At 42.0% G+C, this 20,179-nt stretch overlaps 1 protein-coding gene across 1 annotated transcript in view; it reads left to right on the top strand.

The window, feature by feature from the left end:
- The window catches only part of LOC135700600 (uncharacterized), a 521,944-nt gene that overhangs the window by 165,776 nt on the left and 335,989 nt on the right, over positions 1-20,179 (top strand). The window contains exon 3 of the mRNA XM_065221136.1: positions 8,633-8,940. Within this exon, the coding sequence (XP_065077208.1) occupies positions 8,633-8,940 (308 nt within the window). The remainder of the gene's footprint in view (positions 1-8,632; positions 8,941-20,179) is intronic.

Consider the following 20,179-nt stretch of genomic DNA (forward strand, 5'->3'; position numbering starts at 1 on the left):
GATGAAGCTCCTAGGGTCCGTACGTCAGGGAGGCCCGATGTCGTTGCTGCTGTTCGTGCTCTATCGTCATCCCCTTCTCACACGGGTGGAGCGTGTGTGCGCTATTGACCTTTGCGTTGCGTATGCTGATGACATCACGGTGATTGCCTCCTCAAACACACGATCGACCATATTTATCAGCTGTTTGGTAGTTTCGAGATCGTATCCGGGGCAAAGCTAAATCGGCTGAAAACAGTGGGGATCGATGTCGGTTTAATAAATGGATATCCACTGACGATACTAGGGCTGCAGACAAAGGTGAATGTCAAGGTACTGGGCGTCATTTTCACCAACTCAGTGCGGATGATGGTAAAACTAAACTGGGACGCTTTAGTATCCAAGATTAACCCTGTTCCGTATACGTTGCGGAACTAGCAGCCATATTCTAAGCAGTAGAGCAAATTGTCTCACTACCATCTGATCATTATTTTATTTTTACTGATAGACTTAGCTCGTTGGACGCTATTCGATCAACGAGGCCAATAAAGCACTACTCGTATTTCCTGACCGAAATCCGAGCAAAATTGAGAACTTTATCTAACTGCTCCTATACCATCACTTTAGTCTGGGACCCATCTCATTGCTTGATTCCAGGTAACAAGAAAGGAGACTCGTTGGCTAAAGTGGGTGCTTTCAAAAAAGATATTTTTCAAAAATTTATAACTTTTGAACAACTGGGCCAATTTTAAAGATCAAAATGTCAAATGAAAGGTTAATTAAAGTACTTTTAATGATGAAACATAATGATATTCAAAAATTGGGACTTTATATTTGAAAACATTGATTGTGTTCGTTTATTATTCGTTTATTATGGTTTTCATGGTTTGTAGATGGAGGGTGTTTTTATATTTTTCTTAAAAAATTTAGGCTATTTTACACAACATATCGAAAAATCAGCGATGTGCTGTTTTTCATTAGCTGATCATTAAAATGTCATCCTTCAAAAACTGCACGATTATCAATCAGGCAATGGCGTTTATCAAGCACCTACAATGGCGACCAGCGAATCCAAATTGCGTATGCTGAGTCACATTTGCGGCAGCCACCATATTGCGTTATTGGGATCATTCTTGGCCGCGTTGTCTTTCCTCATAGCTGATTTGAGGCCGGGCTGGATAGTTTGACGGCTGGTATGTCTTATACATTTAGCCAATTTTAGCGTCTGAAATATAACAAAAGTATAGTTTAAAGTCATGTAAAATATAAAATTATAAAGATAACTGCTACATACTAACCTTATTAACGCTCAGATTAAGATCTTTCTTAAAGCTGAGTAAATCTTCATGAGAAATCTTAGATTTTTTTCCTGACTGTTTCAAATTTAAACCCATTGGTCTTCCTGCGACGTTTGAAAAACTAACCTAGGCTAGTTTTCTGCCTGCTAACTATCTAATGCTTTTGGCAACAACTTTCATCTGCCAATTTGGAGAGATTCTGAAGTTTTCGGTGTTCACTATATGCATGACGTTTCTCAGGAGAAACCTGCGCCTGACATAATTTGAAATTTTTTATGAATTCCTTTTTTTTTCTGTGGTTTTTTTCTTCTTACAAATATCTACACACCCGCACAACTTTGACTATCGAGTTTGGTTTGAACTTCTTGTTAACATCTTTCTTCTGGATATTTGTGAAGCTCAATTTTTATAAACTGCTCCCTTTTTTATACCGGTAAACAGCAATTTAACATGCGTGAGCCATACTCACGATTTTTTTAGGTGGCAAACTCTCATTTTTACGTTCATGCCCTCGATCACATTTCATAAAGGATGCGTAAAAAAGAAAGAGATATCGCAACAAATTCTCACTATTATACCTGTTTTCTAAGACATGGAGTGGGACTTGTTCCACCAGTTACAGTTTATAGAAGTTACATTCACATTCAAATCCCTGTTCAAAAGTGTTTCCTTGATTTCGTTGAACTTCGATGAAGTTCTTCAAACTTTCATGATTTTCTTTGATGTTCTTGATATTTTTTCCTGAAATTATCAGATATTTTTAAAAATTCATAGTACTTTCCTAATGTTATTAAATTTTCCCTGTGGTTCACAGACCATCCTAAAGTATGCAAAAATTTCCTCACGTTTAAAGAACTGTTTGCAGAACATCATTGAAATTCATATAATGTTACTATAGTTCACAGAACTCTCTTGAAGTTCACAGAACTTATCACGAGGACACTCAACTCCCCTGAAGCTCACAAAATATCCCTGCAGTTGGCAGATCTGGAGAGCGAAGAACACCTTTAAAGTTTGAAGAATATGCCTGAAGTCTTTCCTGAAGTTCAATGAACTTCTCTGAAAGTTGTTGAATTTCTCTGCTTCTTTGGAGGAACTTATTTAAAGTTTGCCGAACATTCCTAAAATTCACTACAGTTCCCTATAGCTCGCAGAATTTCATAGAAAGTCGCTGAACCTTCCTGAATGTTTCCTTATTCAAAATATGGGAATTCCAATGAAGCTCTAGCAATTCTGTAGTAATTCAAGGTTAGGACTACCTAAACTCACTGGGCAAACGCAACTAACCTCATGTGAGTTTCATTCCTGTATTATCGGAAAGACGATTTTCAAACCAATTCGTCATGGTTGCCAGAATTTATTTTCGATCTCGCCATTGAGTCAAACATATATATTTTTTTAAATCCAAGCAAATTTAACTTCACAACCTGCTGAGTACGGGACACAAAATTTTTGGATACCTACTATCTCCTTTATTGAACTCCAGTAAAAATCTTGCAACGATCGTCGCTACTAAAGTGGCTTGATTTTTTTACAGAGTGCTTTTACGAAGCACAACAAGCAAACTCTCTATTTTCTTCATCAAGTTTTTTTTAAATTTTTTTCCAGATTTTCTATACGATACCTCCAATAAAAACAAAAACACTCGAAACAGGACGAAAATCAATGCCTACTACGATTACGTGGCTGCCTCAGACTGTCCTGCTTGAAATTAATTAAGAAGTTGTTCTAGCAAAAAATATCAATTGATTTTGGTTAAAGTCGACATAATCAATACGGATCTAACTTGAGAGTCAAAGAGAACTCTTTAATGCCATTTAGATTAATGCAATCATCATTTGAATCTTGTTTAACTGCATTTGTTCAATTCATAATAGTTTTGTATCGTCAATAGTCCATATAAACCTTCATAATCGTCTTTGTAAACTTCAAAACACTTTTTCTCAAAAAACCCAAGATGAAATATTTTAAAACCATCACAGATTTGATTGTTAGGATCAAAACTAACATCCTGTCATGGAAAATCTGAGGTACATGAATGTTGCAAAAAAAGTGCCTTCAGACATAGCGTGCGTCACCTGTAGGCAGGCATCCAGTGCGCGCGCTACCGTATGCGAGACGCAATACGAATAGTCTCATAGTCATAGCAGTATCATGCGCAAGAGATTTGTAGCACTCTGTTTCTCTCTCTTCAGTTTTGTCGCATCTCACATTCTCATAATGTCAGTGTGTCGCACTGTTTTGTAAGCACAGCACATTTCCGGATGTATGCGTTTCATGAGAACGAGCATCATGGGACGTCTCGTGAGCCGAAGCTCATGCGCTTTTCTCAATGAGACGTCGCTAAGCGACGTCTCAATGCGACATTGAAATAACAAACTGAACTGGAAGACCAACTCGTGTTCTTGAAGTGGGAAAAGTGTTGTTTTGTTTTGAAAACAATGGAAAGCGACCTAGCTACTACACTCTTATCGAACATGGAGAAGAGGTGTCGGATGGTTATGACCAACAAAGTTTTCCTAGCGGCAATTTTCGTTGATTAAAGGATTAACTTGAAAAATAGCCCATTCATAACGAACGAAGGAAGTGTGTGGCTTTGGTAAGCGAAATGTACAATCAAGTTGTGGTTTATTTGCTCGTCAACTACCGTAAGGTTGCCATCCACTGCTCACGTAGTCTTCCTTTACCTTCCTTTAGCATCCTTTCGACAAGCAATTGCGTCTTCCTAGGATCATGAGCGGTGATCTTACGGTGATTCCCGTATAACTCTGGAACCATGTGTTGAGTCTGCTGAAGATATTTCTGGAACCATTTAAAAACTTCACCCCATTTGAAAAGGGCACACAAGTCTTCTGTGAACAAACGCTTCCAGTCCCTTCTCTCGTCACCCGACAACATCACATATGATGGGACCGTGAGGGTCAAGGCATGCGAAACTGCGCACGGCGATGGCGCCCTGAGAGAGCGCATAGAGATGTTGCAATGAAACAGTCGCATGTGATTGAATACATGCGTCGCATTAAGAGAGCAATGCGATTAGACAAAAAAAATTTTTTTTTTTGGTTTGTTTTCCGTCGATCTTGTTTTCCGTGCTGAGCACCAATGCTACCGACGCCAGGGAGGCAGCTCCCACACCTGGACCCTACCTATCGACTCATCAACTCATGAACCGGGGACCAACGGCTTTACTTCCCTTCCGAAGAAAGGCGTGATCAGAGATGTTATGCCTCAGAACATCCTGGCGACGGCGACTGGGATTGAACCCAGGCCTGCTGGGGTGAGAGGTAATCACGCTTACCACCGGCGCCGCTTACAAAAAAAATTGAAACGCTTGAATTTGTTGAGAGCGTGTAGCTTGTCGCGCGCATCGTTCTGGTCTCTCTTTTGTACAATTAATGTAGCATACCATGGATTTGAGAGTCATGCGACGCTCTGTCTCACAGCTCGCTGTCGCATTTGTGTACGCGTTAGATTTCCGGAAGCCTGCCTGTAGGAGATCGTTTCCCTTCCCTATTATCAGTCCCTTCTCGCACAAAAATTTCCTTCCTTGCCTAAAGCTTCTCTCACAGCAAATTCCCTTATTTCCACACCACATCCAACAAAACCCCTCCATCGATCAAATCCATCGTTTCTACTTGGAACAAACTGAGCTACCCAGAGTGCAACGAAACCATCCAAGCATCAATTTGAAAAAGATCTGGATGAACATATCATCGAGAAGGCTATCGAAAATTGACGATGACGCTCGGCGGCTGACAGAGACTAAGCTTCGACGATCTTGTACGGCCAATCTTGGGTAACATGACAACAGTGATAAGAAATTATATTTTAAAAACGTTCATTAAGTACATCAACTTTGTTAATGTGAATATTAATAATAGAATCGATGCAGGCGAGCTAGATTTCATTTCGAGTCTAGATTTTTAAATACATATCTTGAATATGTTACATAAGGCGCCTCACCGAACCGGTAAATAGAATACGGTGGCCAAATCCCACACCAGGAAGCTGAACCACAACCAGGTGGTTGGTGCAGCCCAAATGCATCGTAATGGACGACGAGACGTACATTAAAGCGGACGCAAAGCAGATACCCGGCCTTGAGTTTTTCATCGGCAAGTTCCACCTGGATGTTCCGAAGATGCTCCCGAAGAAGAAGGTCGACAAATTTGCCAAAAATTACTTTTTGTGGCAGGCGATCTGTGGGTGTGGCAAATTCAGCAAGCCTTACATAACGACCGGCACCATCTACGTCCAAATACCGTATACGTGATAATGTTTGCACCATCGTACAAATAAGGTTCCCGTTTCACCTGTGCATACAATGCCTTGGTTTTCTTTGCATGCACGAAACCTATAGCTCATACCGTAGTAGGCTGTGTATAAAAGAAAATGATTTACTTAGTTTGACAGTTGCACCATGGCGAAGTGGCAGCGTATTCGTGAATTGTCCCACGCGCAAATGTCGCAAAAAGACATTTCAATCGCCGTGGGAGTGTCCCGGTGGACCATCAAAAGGGCTTTAGACCGAGAAAAGAAAGGACAACTATCCGCGAAGGTGGCCACAGGTCATCCGAGATCAGCTCGGGTTCCGAGGGTTATCGCTGCCAGGCATGGCAAATCATTAACATTTATTTCGTGCATTCATTTACATTCATTTGCCTCTAACTTTTTCCATCAACAGAATTCCGTTAAATTTGTAGGTTTTGATATTAACTACAACTTTTGTCGATAACTCAAATCTGTACCACTTATGCATGACGAACTAGAGCGGGCAGAACTTGTTACTATTTTTCAGTGAATGTAATTTACATTCACTGAAAAACATAGGTAAGTTCTGTTCGCCCCGGTTCATCATGCATAAGATAAAAAGCTTTGAGTCATTCAAAACGGTTGTAGCTAATATTAAAACCTACAAATGCTTCATACATCATTTCATGGAATTCTGTTAATGAAAAAAGTTAGAGGCAAATTAATGTAAATGAATGCACGAAATGAATGTAAATGATTTGCCATGCCTGATCGCTGCTAACAAAAGGAAGATTCGGGTGAATCCAGTGCGTTCAATAAGGAAAATTGCAAAGGAACATGGGATCAGTAACTTTACGGCACGGAAGATCGTAAAGGAAGATTGCGGGGCGAAATCGAGGGCACGGAAAAAAAAACTCACATGATTATCACCGACGAGAGCATGTTTACCGTCGATCCCGTATCAAATTCCAGAACCGACCGGTATATTAGTTCTCTTCCGGTAAAAGACGTGACCGACGAGCACAAGAACGTGTATCTGACCAAGCATCCTACTAGCGTTATGGTGTTTGGATTGGTGGCTTCCGATGGCAAAAAAAAATGGACCCGGTATTCATTCCAGAAGGCGACAAGGTCATCACGGAGGCCTACATCGGGATTTTAAGCAAGTATGTTCTTCCGTGAATCAAAGAACAGTACGGTCCGAAGCCAAATGTTGTATCTCAACAAGATGGGGCTCCGTACCACACATCGAACCGCACTCAGAAGTGGTTGCAGGAACATCTTCCGTTCTGGGCGAAGGATATGTGGCCGCCATCCAGCCCCGATCTTAATCCGCTGGATTACTCAATATGGCGCGTCATGAAGGCCAAGGCCTGTTCTAAACGCCACCTGAGTACAGCAAGCCTCAGGCAAACATTGACCCGTACCTGGAGAGAAATGGATCCAGACTAAATTATTAGAAGAAGCCGTACATTCCGGAAGCGTGTGGAGGCCGTAATTGAAGCAAGTGGAAACTCGATCGATGATTAACATAATTTAAGACTATGAGAAACATCCCCCCTTTAAATAAATAAAAAATTCAAAACGAAATTTTTGAGATTTTTTTTTTTAATTTTGACATTACTCAATCGTGCAAACATTATCACGCATATGGTATATAAAGAAGTATGCCTCCAGAAGCATCTACTGTCCTTCCTCAGGTCCCACGAAGGTGACACTCTGCTTCATCCGGATCTGGCACCGTGCCATTACGCGAAACCGGTGATGGAGTGGTACGAAACCAACGATGTTGTTTTTGTGCCGAAGGAGACAAATCCGCCAAACTCGCCAGAACTTCGCCGAATAGAAAAATTCTAGGCGAATTTGAAAGCAAAGCTCCGGAAAACAGGAAAGGTCTGCAAAAATGACAAGGATTTGAAGAAAGAGTGGATGAAACTGTGTAAGAAAGATGGCGCAAGTGTTGCACAGGATTTTATGGGTAGTATTAAGTTCAAGGTTCGGGCATTTCGCTTAGGTGAGGATGTTGAATAAACCAACTGTTCCAAAACATAGCTAAAATGTATTTATTTATTCCCTGAGAGTTTCAAAAATATCCGACCTAAAATAAATTATTCGTAATCATTTTTGTCTGTTACATTTTTTTCGAGTACAGTCTTTAAATGGTATGTGTTTTCCTTGGGTCGACTTCCAAATATAATTTAAATTGCTACCCCTAGAATGAAAAGTGAGGTAAATATTTATCTTGATCCAATTGCCAAGCTCGGTTACCTGCAATCATTTGGATGTTCAATTTTAATTATGGAATGGTTTAGCCCCTTTGACCGACAAATATGCAGATGATGCCTAAACACAGCATCAAATGAAATAACAGTCAAACGAAGGTGAATTTTCTCGGGAGAGAAAAAGATATTTTTAATTACAAATTTCTTTCCCTCTCCTAATTGGGAATAAGACGATGGGGGTATGCAAATAATCAACCCCAGTGTTGCTTTATTCATGATTGAACAAACAGTTGCATCGTTCCAATGGGAATGATAACTATCTGATCACAATCACAGAAGCATCATCACAGAGAATGTGTAACGTGTTTCGAAATATCAACGAGACGTTGACGTGCTTATCGGAACATTGCAGAAGATGTTCCGCTCTACTTGTATCGACAAACTGTCGTGCTTTTATTGGCAGGTTGTTTCAACTTTGAAAAAGATTCCTGGAACAGAGAAGCCTCTCTAGACAGCCTTCCTCCACAAAAGCACACGCTCCTGTCGAATCTATATATGTAGGTTCCTAAAACAGAAATCCCCCTTATAGCGCGGTGGTTGGTGCCGCCTGCCAAACTCAACTAGTTTTTTTTTTTTTTTTTTTTTTTTATATGATTAGGGTCAATCATAAACTTGTCACCTATAGAAAATCAGCTCAGTTTGGTTGGAAGACAGCTGATAAATTGCGGTGGGAATACGGCACCACCCACCGCACTATTCGGGGGATTCTCGTACTTACAACGAATGTGAACAAGTCATCAACCGCAAACGTTCGTGGATTGCTAAAGCTGTCATCATTTTCTAATGGGTTCTTGTTGCTTTTCTTTTTATCTCGTTTTATTTCAGAATCTTCAAGTTTGCGTCACCCGAGGTCCAGGCGTCGGAACACCTCCTACATGCTTCCGTTCTGTCGATGGTGGAATTTGACGACGACATCTTCGCCGCCGGAAATTGCTTCGACTGGAATCAGCACACAGCCAAGAAGGGTTTGTTTTGCCCCTTTGCCTACCGGTTGCCGCCTCCGGACCAGGGCGCATCGCTTGCCAAGGATCTCGCAGCTGAGTACCATTACTTGGGAAACACGTCGGAATGGTTTTTTCTCGCCCGGAAAAACGCGGAAAAAGTCATACGGGAAAACGAGCAGTATATTAAGTGTGAGTAAAAGTTCCTTCCTTTAACTACCTATGTGTGCGCGGTTTCTTCCAGGAAAGAGAAATGTGACAAGTAAAACATGTAGCAGGTATGCTTCATTATGAGGGCAGAAGACCTGAATTCAAGGAATTGTACTGGAATAATATGATGGAAAAGTTGCTCTCTACTCAAAACATTTTCCTTTCATCTGAGCTTATGGTAAATGGAGCATAATTTACTTCATTCAGAAGTTGAGTTTTCGTAGAAACCCAGAATCAACACCTCCACCCGGGGCAAGCGCGTATGGTGTACATTGCTTTTGAAGTTCGCACAAGTATGGGACCGATACTATAAATGGCTTAAAATGCAATAATTAACCTCACAGAACTTTTTATTATGAATAATTTTAATATGAGATATCAATTTGTGAATGAAAAAAATCAAATGGAAGCAGATTGAAAAGTCTAAACCAGCGTTTCTCAATCTATGGTTCGCGACCCACCGGTGCATCGTTTGAAAAATTCTTGTAAATTTCTGCTAGATGTAGCGCATATAAAATTAACGCTAGATTTGGCGTAAATTTAAACGATATTCCGTGGAATTTAAGCGCAATATCGCTTAAAATAGTAATATTGTATGCAAACTTGTAAACGATTTCGTTGTTTATGCCAACTGTAGTTCAAAATTAAACGAGGGGAAATTTTACGCGATAGTTAAAATTCAGAATTCACCATTTTTTAAAAATTAATCTGAATTAAAAATTATGTTGGGATAATCCAAATGTTATTAAAATAACATTCTATTGGTTTTAAGTTTTTCTAATTATTATCGTTAAAATAAGTTAACGATTACGAAAATTTAACTCAATTTTCAACCAAATGAATTGAATCATATTTTCTTGAATACTTTAAAATCATTTACAATTTTTCATTCCATGTTGTAATTAATGGTTTATTTGGGAGATTTTTAGGATTTTTTGGCGTTTTCTGGACTATCAATTTAGCTTTCAAAAATTTCAAGACTATTCAACCGTTTTCACGCCATCAAGGTCAATTTTATTGCCAGTTTGGATATTTTAAGAGATTTTTTACTTTTTATTTGGGCATTATTTGGCGTTTTAGGACCATTGTGACATTTCAGATGTCATTATTAATTTTTTTATAAAAGTTAGAGAGATTTGTTTTGATGCCATTTTGGTCACATAAAGCTAGCTTCTAGTTATTTGGTGGTCATTTTCAAAATTCGGACGTTCTGCACTGTATTAAGATCACCGATGTCGGTTAAATTTTACCTGGTTTTCGAACAGCTGAAACGATAAAATAACAAATTGCTATTACACACAGAAAAAAATTCTGAATTTTAACTTTCGCGTAAAACCTCCCTTCGTTTAATTTTGTGCTATACTTGACATAACCAGCAACCTGGCATACAATATTGCTAATTTATGCGATATTGCGCTTAAATTTACACGAAATATCGCGTAAATTTATGCCAAATCTAGCGTTAATTTTATGTGCGCTATATCTCGCAGAAATTAACATGAACGGTGTGTGGCAGAGTTGAATGTATTTTTTGGAATGCATAAAGCCAGTTTGGAAATTTTAAAGTAATTTTGGTCTTAAAACATCTGTATTCAGTATTGGTGGGTCGTGAACTTATATTTTTTTTAAAGTGGGTCGCAATCGAAAAAAGTTTGAGAACCGCTGGTCTACACTAAGCTCTTCTCAACTTGATACTTTCCAGTCGATCTCCAGATATTTTTAGAATTAAAAACTGTCGAGCGTTGGAGCATATTAGACTCAATTTTGTCAAATGTGGATTTGCTTGTGAGTTGAATGTTCCGGGCATTCCCTCAGTATCACGGTGTGAAACTTTATAACAAAAGAAAATGCGTCGCTACATTTTTCACCACTTGAAAATATAGCTTTTTTTAACCATTTATTTGACACCTTTTTGAATCCCCTGAGGGTCCCGAACAACTATTTGTTTTACCACATAACCATAAAGTAAAGAACAAACTTGTATGTGTACAATCAGTCTGCATCATGCTCTCTTGCTGTGCGGATCTATTTGCTCTTTGCTCAAGGAAGTGATACTACTATTGCTACAACCCCTCGGTGTTGTGTCGCTCCTGAATATCCGTGCTCCCAGATGGTGTAAGCCTATGAAGTAGGATGACAGACGCAACGGCATAGACGATAACATATGAATTGAAGCCAAAAAGTCATTGTCATCCGATGAATCAGTGAAGTTCAGATTGATTATTTTCTTAAATTACTTGTTGAACTAAGATTAATTCAATAAAATTAGTGATTAAAGCCAAGTAAGGATAATGATATTAAATATGAAATTTTTTTCAAAACGAACTCAATATTCCATTGTAGATTACATGCTAAATAACATCTGTTGAACTTAACCTAAATGTGCTGTTCTCCAAATCGAGCTAAAGGTAGCTCTGAATCGAACCAAAGGTAGAGAGAATTAATGCTAACTAAAACGTGAAATACTTGTAAATTTATCCTAAGACCCAGCAGCTCTGGTCGCAGAAAGTAGTTAGGGAAGGAAGTAGCCAGGAGAGAATTGACTTAACGTAAGCGACAAACTACATTCTGTAATGTTACCTAAATGCTAAAAAAAAATGCTATTCTTCTGGCAGGATATTAAAATATAACCTATATTTGAAATCTAGAAGACATCCTCTTTCTTCTCCATTGATGAAAAGTAACAACTATCTTAGTGCTAAATATTACTAACAAAAAGTCATTCTAATAAAGAAAAAAGAAAATACCTGCAAATGTTATACCATGTTTGACTCTTCGATCCTTGTTTGGACACTACCCGAGGTAATCCTGCTTGGACATCGATTTGGAAAATTCCACTTAGATCCTTCGGATTCTTATAGTAATCTGCTTGAAAATCGACTTTCTTCTGCCGCCATGGCACATAAACGCAAAAGGAAAGCGCAATCTCTTGATCCCCCTTCTGATGAAATTTATTTGAAAAATCAATTTGATTTGCTTACGGATGATGAGAATGATCTATCACCCTGGCAAAATTCAATTAAACATTCCCGACTGAATGCCAAGAAGAAAAGGTCCCCTCTTTTGTGGTAACCACTTCTGATTTTCATGCTCTTAGAATAGCACTTTTGAACTTCGTTAAATCCAATTTTTCAGTTCTAATTGCCCGTCGGTGTGAATGCCATGTGTTGGTTGAAACCTTGTAGGGATATCTCTTCCAGTATCTTACTGAGAAGCAACATAATTTTTTCACTTACGACACCAAAACTGAACGTCTGTTCAAGGTTGTCTTGAAAAGTCCGCTCATTGGTGAATCCCTGGATCGGATCAAAGATGAATTGAGAAAATTACTTGGAGTTTGTTGGCAGAGACTGCACCTTTCTAATTATGAAGTGCACCTCTATCATAATCAGTATACTCACCAACATGTTCTCAACCTAAAAGAGCAATGACTTCTTCCAGTTTCGGATCAGCTTTCAAAAAGTAGTTTCTGTGAATAAATTGCCTTACGCAGTCTTTATTGCGTCAACCGTTTGCAGATACAAAATGAGGATAAATTCACTGTGTTTCTTATGGATCTTATACATTTCACTGTCCTATCTAGTGTTATATACAACTTTACAATCCACGCGGTCTATTTCACTTGCCTATGCCCAATTGTGTGGTGAGAGAATTCGTTCTCCCTCTCTTCTGACTTTTGGGATTTCATATCCCGAGTAGAAATGAATGACAAATTTATATTCCAATAGAGTTGAGTCATTCCAATCAAACAAAATGTACGACGGGATTTCTAGACTTCAAGTCTAGTGAACTAAACAACCTTAAGGCCTTAGAAAAAGCTAGCCTTATGCTCCATGTCCGAGTGAAGTGGGATTGGGTCACTGAACAAAATCATTGCTATGTAATTGCTACATGCCCTAACAAAGCGACAACAGACCAAATGAACCGCTCTCTAGGCGGTAAGTATACGTGGACAACAAAACGGGGAAACAACTGCCGGCACTCCGTGGCCATCGGGGTTTCGAAGACGATACCTTTCCAGGTTGTCGATATGGACTCCGAGCTTCCCATACTTGGTGTCCAGCTGGCGGCACCGGCGAACATCTCCGTCGCATGTGCATACCTGCCATGCGGACGGCTGCCAAACCTGCACAATCAACTCAGCGAAGCCATAGCTAAACTACCGGAACCGCGCATCCTGGTTGGGGATCTGAACGGGCACCACCCAAGCTGGGGCTGCCCCCGCTCCGACCCTCGAGGTGTTACTCTGGTCGATATTTTCGAGAAGGAAGACATGGTGATCCTGAATGACGGTATGCCCACGTACTTTAACGGGCGGCATACTTTTGCCATCGACGTCTCTGCTGTCAGCCGCTGCTTAACCGGAAAAACTCAGTGGAGCACGAGCACGGATCTCTATGGTAGTGACCACTAGCACATCAAAGTTCATCTTTCGACCGCCATCTTCCCGATGACAACATGGAGGCCCTGATGGCGCTATGAACAAGCGGACTGGGATAGCTATGGTGAAGCCTTTCAGTCCTTGTTACTACAGCGTAATCCGAACAACATTGAAGACTTTTCAGAAGTGGTATACGAAGCAGCAACAGCAACCATCCCAAAGACCAGCAGCGTTCCGGGGGTGAAAAGCGCTACGCTGGTGTAATGAAGATACGAGGAAAGCCGTTAAAGCCCGGCGTAAAGCACTTCGCCGTGTAAAGCGCCTTCCTATCGGACATCCCGACCGCGAGGACGCTCTCCGTCACTGCCATGAGTCGCACAATCAATGCCGGCAAGAAATCCGTGTCGCCAAACGAACTAGCTGGATGGACTTTCTGGAAGGAATGAATTCGTCACAGTCTTCAGCCGACTTATGGAGGCAAGTCAACGCCCTCAGTGGGAAACGGCGCATGACACCGCTCCACGTACACTGAAAATAAAATTTCGTTTATTCAACGAAATCGCTCGTTTGTTCTACGAATTTATTAGTTGTTTTCTGCAACGAAATGGATTTGTACATTGTATGAAACTAGTTTCGTTAGAACTGCCACACTCGCTATCACTACACCCAACCAGCGGGTCACAAGTGTTGGTTGTGGAAACCGAAAAATGTGGAGTGTGTTAGTGAGGATGGGTAAAAATAGCTTCATCATTGGAAGGTATAAACATGACAAAAAAATAAAAATAGGCTTCAGGCTGGACTCGACACATGAACCTTGCGATCGTCAGATCTGTGCTTTATCTATCGCTTTATCTGTGCTACGGGAATTAGTAGAGCTAAAGGCAAATAACAAGCACTCATGGAACGGTAATTCTATTTCGCTTGCTTTTTCTGCTGCTTGCATGTATTTTTTTTCTCTGACATAAAACCACCGCGACGAGTAATTTGATTCATTGTGGTAGCTTGCATGTATTGGTCAAACCGACAATATTTCTAAAAAAAAATATCCCATCTCCCACACACAATTAGCACTTTAGGAGACAATAAGCGCAGTTGTTGGTTTGATTGTACGAAGATGTATTTGTATATTATACGAATAAGGCGTAATATTGACATTACCCCAGATGACAGGAAAAACGAATGTTTCGTACCATTTATGAAAGATGTGTTGTATGTACGATATTCATTTTTACGAAACGGTTTTCAGAGATATAACGAAAATACGTTTTCAGTGTACAGATTAACGGTGAAGCTGTTTCTGACCCTGCAATTGTAGCGGACGAACTCGGCTCGTACTTTGCCGATCTCGCAGCTATCGAGAAGTACGAAGACGAATTCAAGCGGAAAGCTAAGCCTTCGACGTCATCCATTGCAAGCTTTTCTGTTTCTTCTGACGCTGGAAACTCGGAAATCAACCAGGCATTCTTCTGGCAGGAATTGCAGCATGCCCTTCGCTGCAGCAACGGAAAGTCGGCGGGTCCCGACGAAATCGGGTACCCTCTACTCAAGAGGTTACCAACGCCAGGCCAGCTACGGATGCTGGAGCTTTTCAACAAGCTCTGGCTCACCAACTCGTATCCAGCGTCGTGGAAAGAGAGCTTAGTCATTCCCATCCCAAAAGCCAATGAAACCACCCGTGAAGCTAGCAAGTTCCGACCAATAGCCTTGACATGCTGTATGGCCAAGGTCCTGGAGCGAATGGTCAACAGGAGGCTAAAGCATTTCCTTGAAGCCGAAAACCTGCTAGACCATCGACAGCACGCCTTCCGTAAAGGGTACGGAACGTCAACTTATTTTGCAACATTAGGGGAGGTCCTCAAGAGTGCCAACGATAGCGGTCTCCACACCGAGATCGTCTCGTTGGATATATCGAAGGCCTTCAACAGGACGTGGACGCCCCTCGTCTTAGAGCAGCTTGTCAACTGGGGTCCACTTCATCAAAAATTTCTTGACCGATCGCTCTTTCAGAGTCGCAGTTGGCAACACGAGGTCCCAGATTTTCAGAGAAGAGACGGGCGTCCCACAAGGTTCAGTTATCGCCGTTACCCTCTTCCTTGTGGCCATGAACGGAGTTTTTGGAGGACTGCCGAAAAATGTTTACATTTTCGTGTATGCAGACGATGTACTTATCGTAACTACCGGCCCAACAGCAGCACGTAACAGGATCAAGGCCCAGGCAGCAGTCTCCGCTGAAGCCAGGTGGGCCAGCGCGGTAGGTTTCCAGCTTTCGGCCACCAAAAGCGTCAGGTGCCACGTGTGTCCATCCCGGCACCGTGTCAGTGGGCCACCTATTGAAGTTCAAAGCCAGCCCATTCCACTGAAGAAGATGGTCCATATTCTGGGGGTACTTGTTGACCGGTCCCGCAACTTCGAGCAGCACTTTAAGGCGATCAAGAACGACTGCCGCAGTAGGATCAACTTGATTCGCACTATCTCTTGCCCCCACCGGTCTAACAATCGCGACACTCGTTTCCGGGTTGCAAGAGCCGTCATCGATAGTCGACTACTGTACGGTCTTGAGATGACGTGCATCGCCACCGAAAAGCTCGTGCAGATACTAGCACCAACTTTTAACACCTACGTTCGGATTGTCTCCGGTCTTCTTCCGTCAACGCCTGCCGATGCCGCATGCATCGAAGCGGGTATTCTTCCCTTCCGCCATCGTATAACCGCAGCAATTGCAACGAACGCCGCTGTCTTTACCGCAATGACCTCCGGAAATGACAGGATCTTTCTCCTCGATGAGGGAAACAGACTCCTCCGCATGACTGCCAATGCGGAGCTCCCACCAGTGGCCAAGGTCCACTGGTACGGAGACAAAAGTTGGCACATACCTCCACCAAAAATCGAGAGTCGGATAAAAAGCAGGTTCAAGGCTGGAGATAACTGCAGCGCTGAAGAGAACAATAGCCGAACTGCTAGGCTCGGACTACCCAACCCATGCCCACATATACACAGACGGATCGCTTTCCCGAGCTGGGGTCGGAATTGGAGTTGCCGGAATTTCAGCACCGATGAGTAGCAGCCTACCGCCACAATGCTCGGTTTTCTCCGCCGAAGCTGCGGCCATCTTTGTTGCCGTTACAACACCCTCGGACAGGCCCATACTGGTGCTATCCGATTCGTATAGTGTGATACAAGCCCTTACATCGGAGACCATGACTCACCCCTGGATACAGGGTATTGTGGAGGCCACACCTCCGAACACGGTGTTTTCCTGGATCCCTGGGCACTGCGGTATCCCAGGAAACAGCGAAGCCGACAGCCTGGCAGGGTCTGAACCAGCTGGCCCCCGTTACACCAACGAAGTACCACTACAGGACATAAAGCGATGGATAGTCAGCAAAATGTGGGAAGCCTGGGAAGCAGAGTGGTGTCAATCCCAATCCCTCTTCATCCGAAGAATCAAAGGAACGACGAGCAAGTGGACAGATATGTCGAAACTACGGGACCAGAAGATGGTTTCTCGTCTTAGGACAGGCCATACAAGGATCTCACATAGTTTTGGTGGGACGCAGTTCCACAGAATGTGCTACGTTTGCGGAACCACAGCATCGGTGGAACACATCCTATGCCTGTGTCCGCAATACCAACAACTACGGGAGCAGTACGCACTTCCCAACAGCATTAGGGTCATACTGGGTGACGAACCTTCCACTTTAGCGACAGTTATTTATTTCCTCAAGGACGCTGGGTTATACAACAACATGTAGCGGCCCCGAGGCAGCTACGGTGCTGTTGTTTGTTCCCGATAGGTTTCATAAACGGATGGCTTAAGCGCCACCTCCGAAGAGGACCACCTGTCGTGTTTCACGATGCCCGGCTAGATACTGGCCAAATGAGCCAGTTCTCAAATTCGTCAACAGTGTCGGGAACAAGACCAACTGAGCCGAGTGACTCAAGAAAGGAGAGAGCATACCCACCGAAATCCCAAGATCCTAACTACCGAGTCCGAAAAACTTCCAAACCCGAAAACCAATCCGAACAGGGGTATCATCACAGGAAGCAATCCCTCTGACCCATCAACTCGAGCTTGATTTAGAAGACGAGTAACACAACAAATTCAACGGAAAAAGACTAAACATGATGAACGAAACGTGAAATAACCTTCAGACTCTCTCAATCAAAACTTTCTAACACTGAACACTGATTTATTTTGGGAGTGAACATTCTACTTTTATTTAGTTTATCTATAGGGTTTTTTATTCACATATCTACAATCTTGGTTCTGGCCGGCCTAACTACTGTTCCCTTCTATCTTTCTATCTGACTAGTGCGGTCGATGGACTATTCGCCTAGCGCGCTATCATTCTGTGTCCGTGCTAACGGCCTTGCATGCAAGTGTGGGTTCGCTACTTACAGGATTTGAAGCTTACGTTGGCGAGCTTTACGGGCTTTCGCCCGACCGATGCCGTCGTTGCAACGACGGCTGATGTCCTCCTACTGCGCTTGAAGTTTCTTAGTTGCCGAACTCAGTCAGCGGATGGTGGCTTGCTGGACGTTAGCCGGAGTGCCTTGGTAACGTAGGCAACTCCCTTCGGATAGGCAACCGGGAAGCTTTGATACCCGAGCGTGGTAAGGGTTGGCGACAATAAACAAAGCCGCGGTGCGAGGCAGCGCTATTGACAACGGTCGCTTGGTTGGCTGTTGAATCCTATAGAAAGCGAACACGCGGAAAGTCGTTGACCGTGCAAACGACAAAATTAACCTATTATCGGCACACACAAATTTCGTAAATTGGTTTTACCTTGCCGTTATCTGGAACGCTTACACAACTCTCGCACAACAATTACAACACTATAATGCTATCTAGCTTTAGCCTATACGGGGAACATAGAATCGATTAAAATACATCTGAGGACAGTGTTCACTCGGCTGTCGACAAAAGCAGGCCACTCTCGATGTGTGCTACGCGATCGTCTGTTTACTCGGCAGCAACCATTGTGTGGTCCTCCTCATTGTTCTTCATCAGCAGTTCTTTCGGTCGATGCGTCGTCGACTTTGGAAAGCAACCGTTTCGTGATGAGTGTGTGAGTGCTGACCACATTTTGCGTCCATTGCTGCAATGGACGCGCTCTGACCCTCGTTGGCGTACAACAATTTGCCATACAATGAAACTACTGGAAGTGGCTCCAGTTCTAAAGGAGGAGGCTTTTTGGACAGCGGAAGATAAAGTGTTTATTGTGTTGTACCTTTTGACTATAGCTTTAAGATGTATTGTATAGTGACCAAGAATCCTCGGCTCTGTTAAGTTAATTCGGTTGAGCCTTATCAAATAAATTAATAAACAAAAAAAAAAAAAAAAAAAAACATCTGAGGACACTTCACGTTTTCTACTACTAACCAATCACACCGCGGAAAAAACTACAGAATCGCGCCCTTCTTCTATCACAGTCAGGATCAAAGTGAAAGAGGCGATTACTGAATTTCCTCAGAAAAGTCCCAAGGCATGATTACCGGAAATGGAAGTTCAACGGATTTCATTAGTTACGATCGTGAGAGATCAAATGAAGTATCTCTTTCCCTCTTCAATCGAACTCGGTCTGTCTATCTTGTTCAACTCTAACAACTCTCAGAACTATCCCATTCGGTTTTCTCTATCCGAGTAACGAAAAACACGAATGGTGAAACTCTTCGGAGAAGCTACGTAAGCAATACGTTTCGCTAACCTCTTTACGCGTAGGCAACTGACTTGCATACAAGTTGCAAACTACAATTCGTTTCATTTAGCTTACTTTCAGTCCATTTAAGTTAATATTACAAATTGAACGACGATTAATTTAAGAATGGATATTTGAAAATAAATAAGAACAAGTTACAAAAATATAATCTAACGAAAATGTCTACCGTTACAAACATTTAGGTCCTTTTAACTTTCTTTTGGCTGACGGTACATCTCTACCGGACGGGGGATTACCCCTCCTACGGTGGAGCTCCGATCTCTTTCAAAACCCTACCCAACTTTGATGTACCTGCCTGTATTGTTAGTCTTTTTACTGGAATCTGTTTTAAATTGCTTCTATTTGAGTACATGTGGGTACATTGTAGCCAACTCCGTGAAAAAAATTTCTAGCAGAACCCCCCTCTGGGGCCTCCCATTTTATAGAGATGAACTAGCCAACAGCTAAAAATCTCTCTAATAAAGTTAAAAAAAAATACATGCCTGTTAAATACATGGATTGTGAGGATTCCTCTCACGCAAATGACGACTGTCCTGTGAAGGAAGATCCTAAGAAATTGAAATGTTCAAATTGTTGTGAAAACCATAAATTCAATTTTCGCCAATGTAAGACTCGCAAAGCGATCCTACAATCTGATTCTAAGTGACAGGTAGGAAACGCTCCCATAGGTACAAACAGCTCACAATCTTTAAATTCTTCATCTATGCCTGTTGGTAACAATTTTCAGCTAGTAAATGGAGCTATGTAAAGGTGATACGGTCAAAATTTGGTCAAGGGAAAACGCGTGTAAATCGGTGAAATCGTTTATTTAAAAAATCAAATTAAATTTCTTTTTCAAGTTCAATTAGTATAAAATTCAGGAAAAATATTCAGTTAGGCTTCCGCTTTTCCAAATCCGAATTGCCGGGCCTTACGCTTGACCCCTGCCATCAGATTTTGTACAGCCACCTTGTCCACCTTCTTCGCCGCAGAAAGCCAGTTTGCCTTGAACTGCTGCTCGCCCTTAGCAGTTTTTTTGGTCTTCTTTAGGTTCCGCTTGACAATAGCCCAGTATTTCTCAATTGGGCGGAGCTCTGGCGTGTTGGGAGGGTTCTTGTCCTTGGGAACCACCTGCACGTTG

The sequence above is a fragment of the Ochlerotatus camptorhynchus genome, unplaced genomic scaffold (assembly GCF_037179485.1).
Source record: "Ochlerotatus camptorhynchus isolate MF236.1 unplaced genomic scaffold, CSIRO-AGI_Acam_v1.1 ptg000139l, whole genome shotgun sequence".
Taxonomy (NCBI): domain Eukaryota; kingdom Metazoa; phylum Arthropoda; class Insecta; order Diptera; family Culicidae; genus Ochlerotatus; species Ochlerotatus camptorhynchus.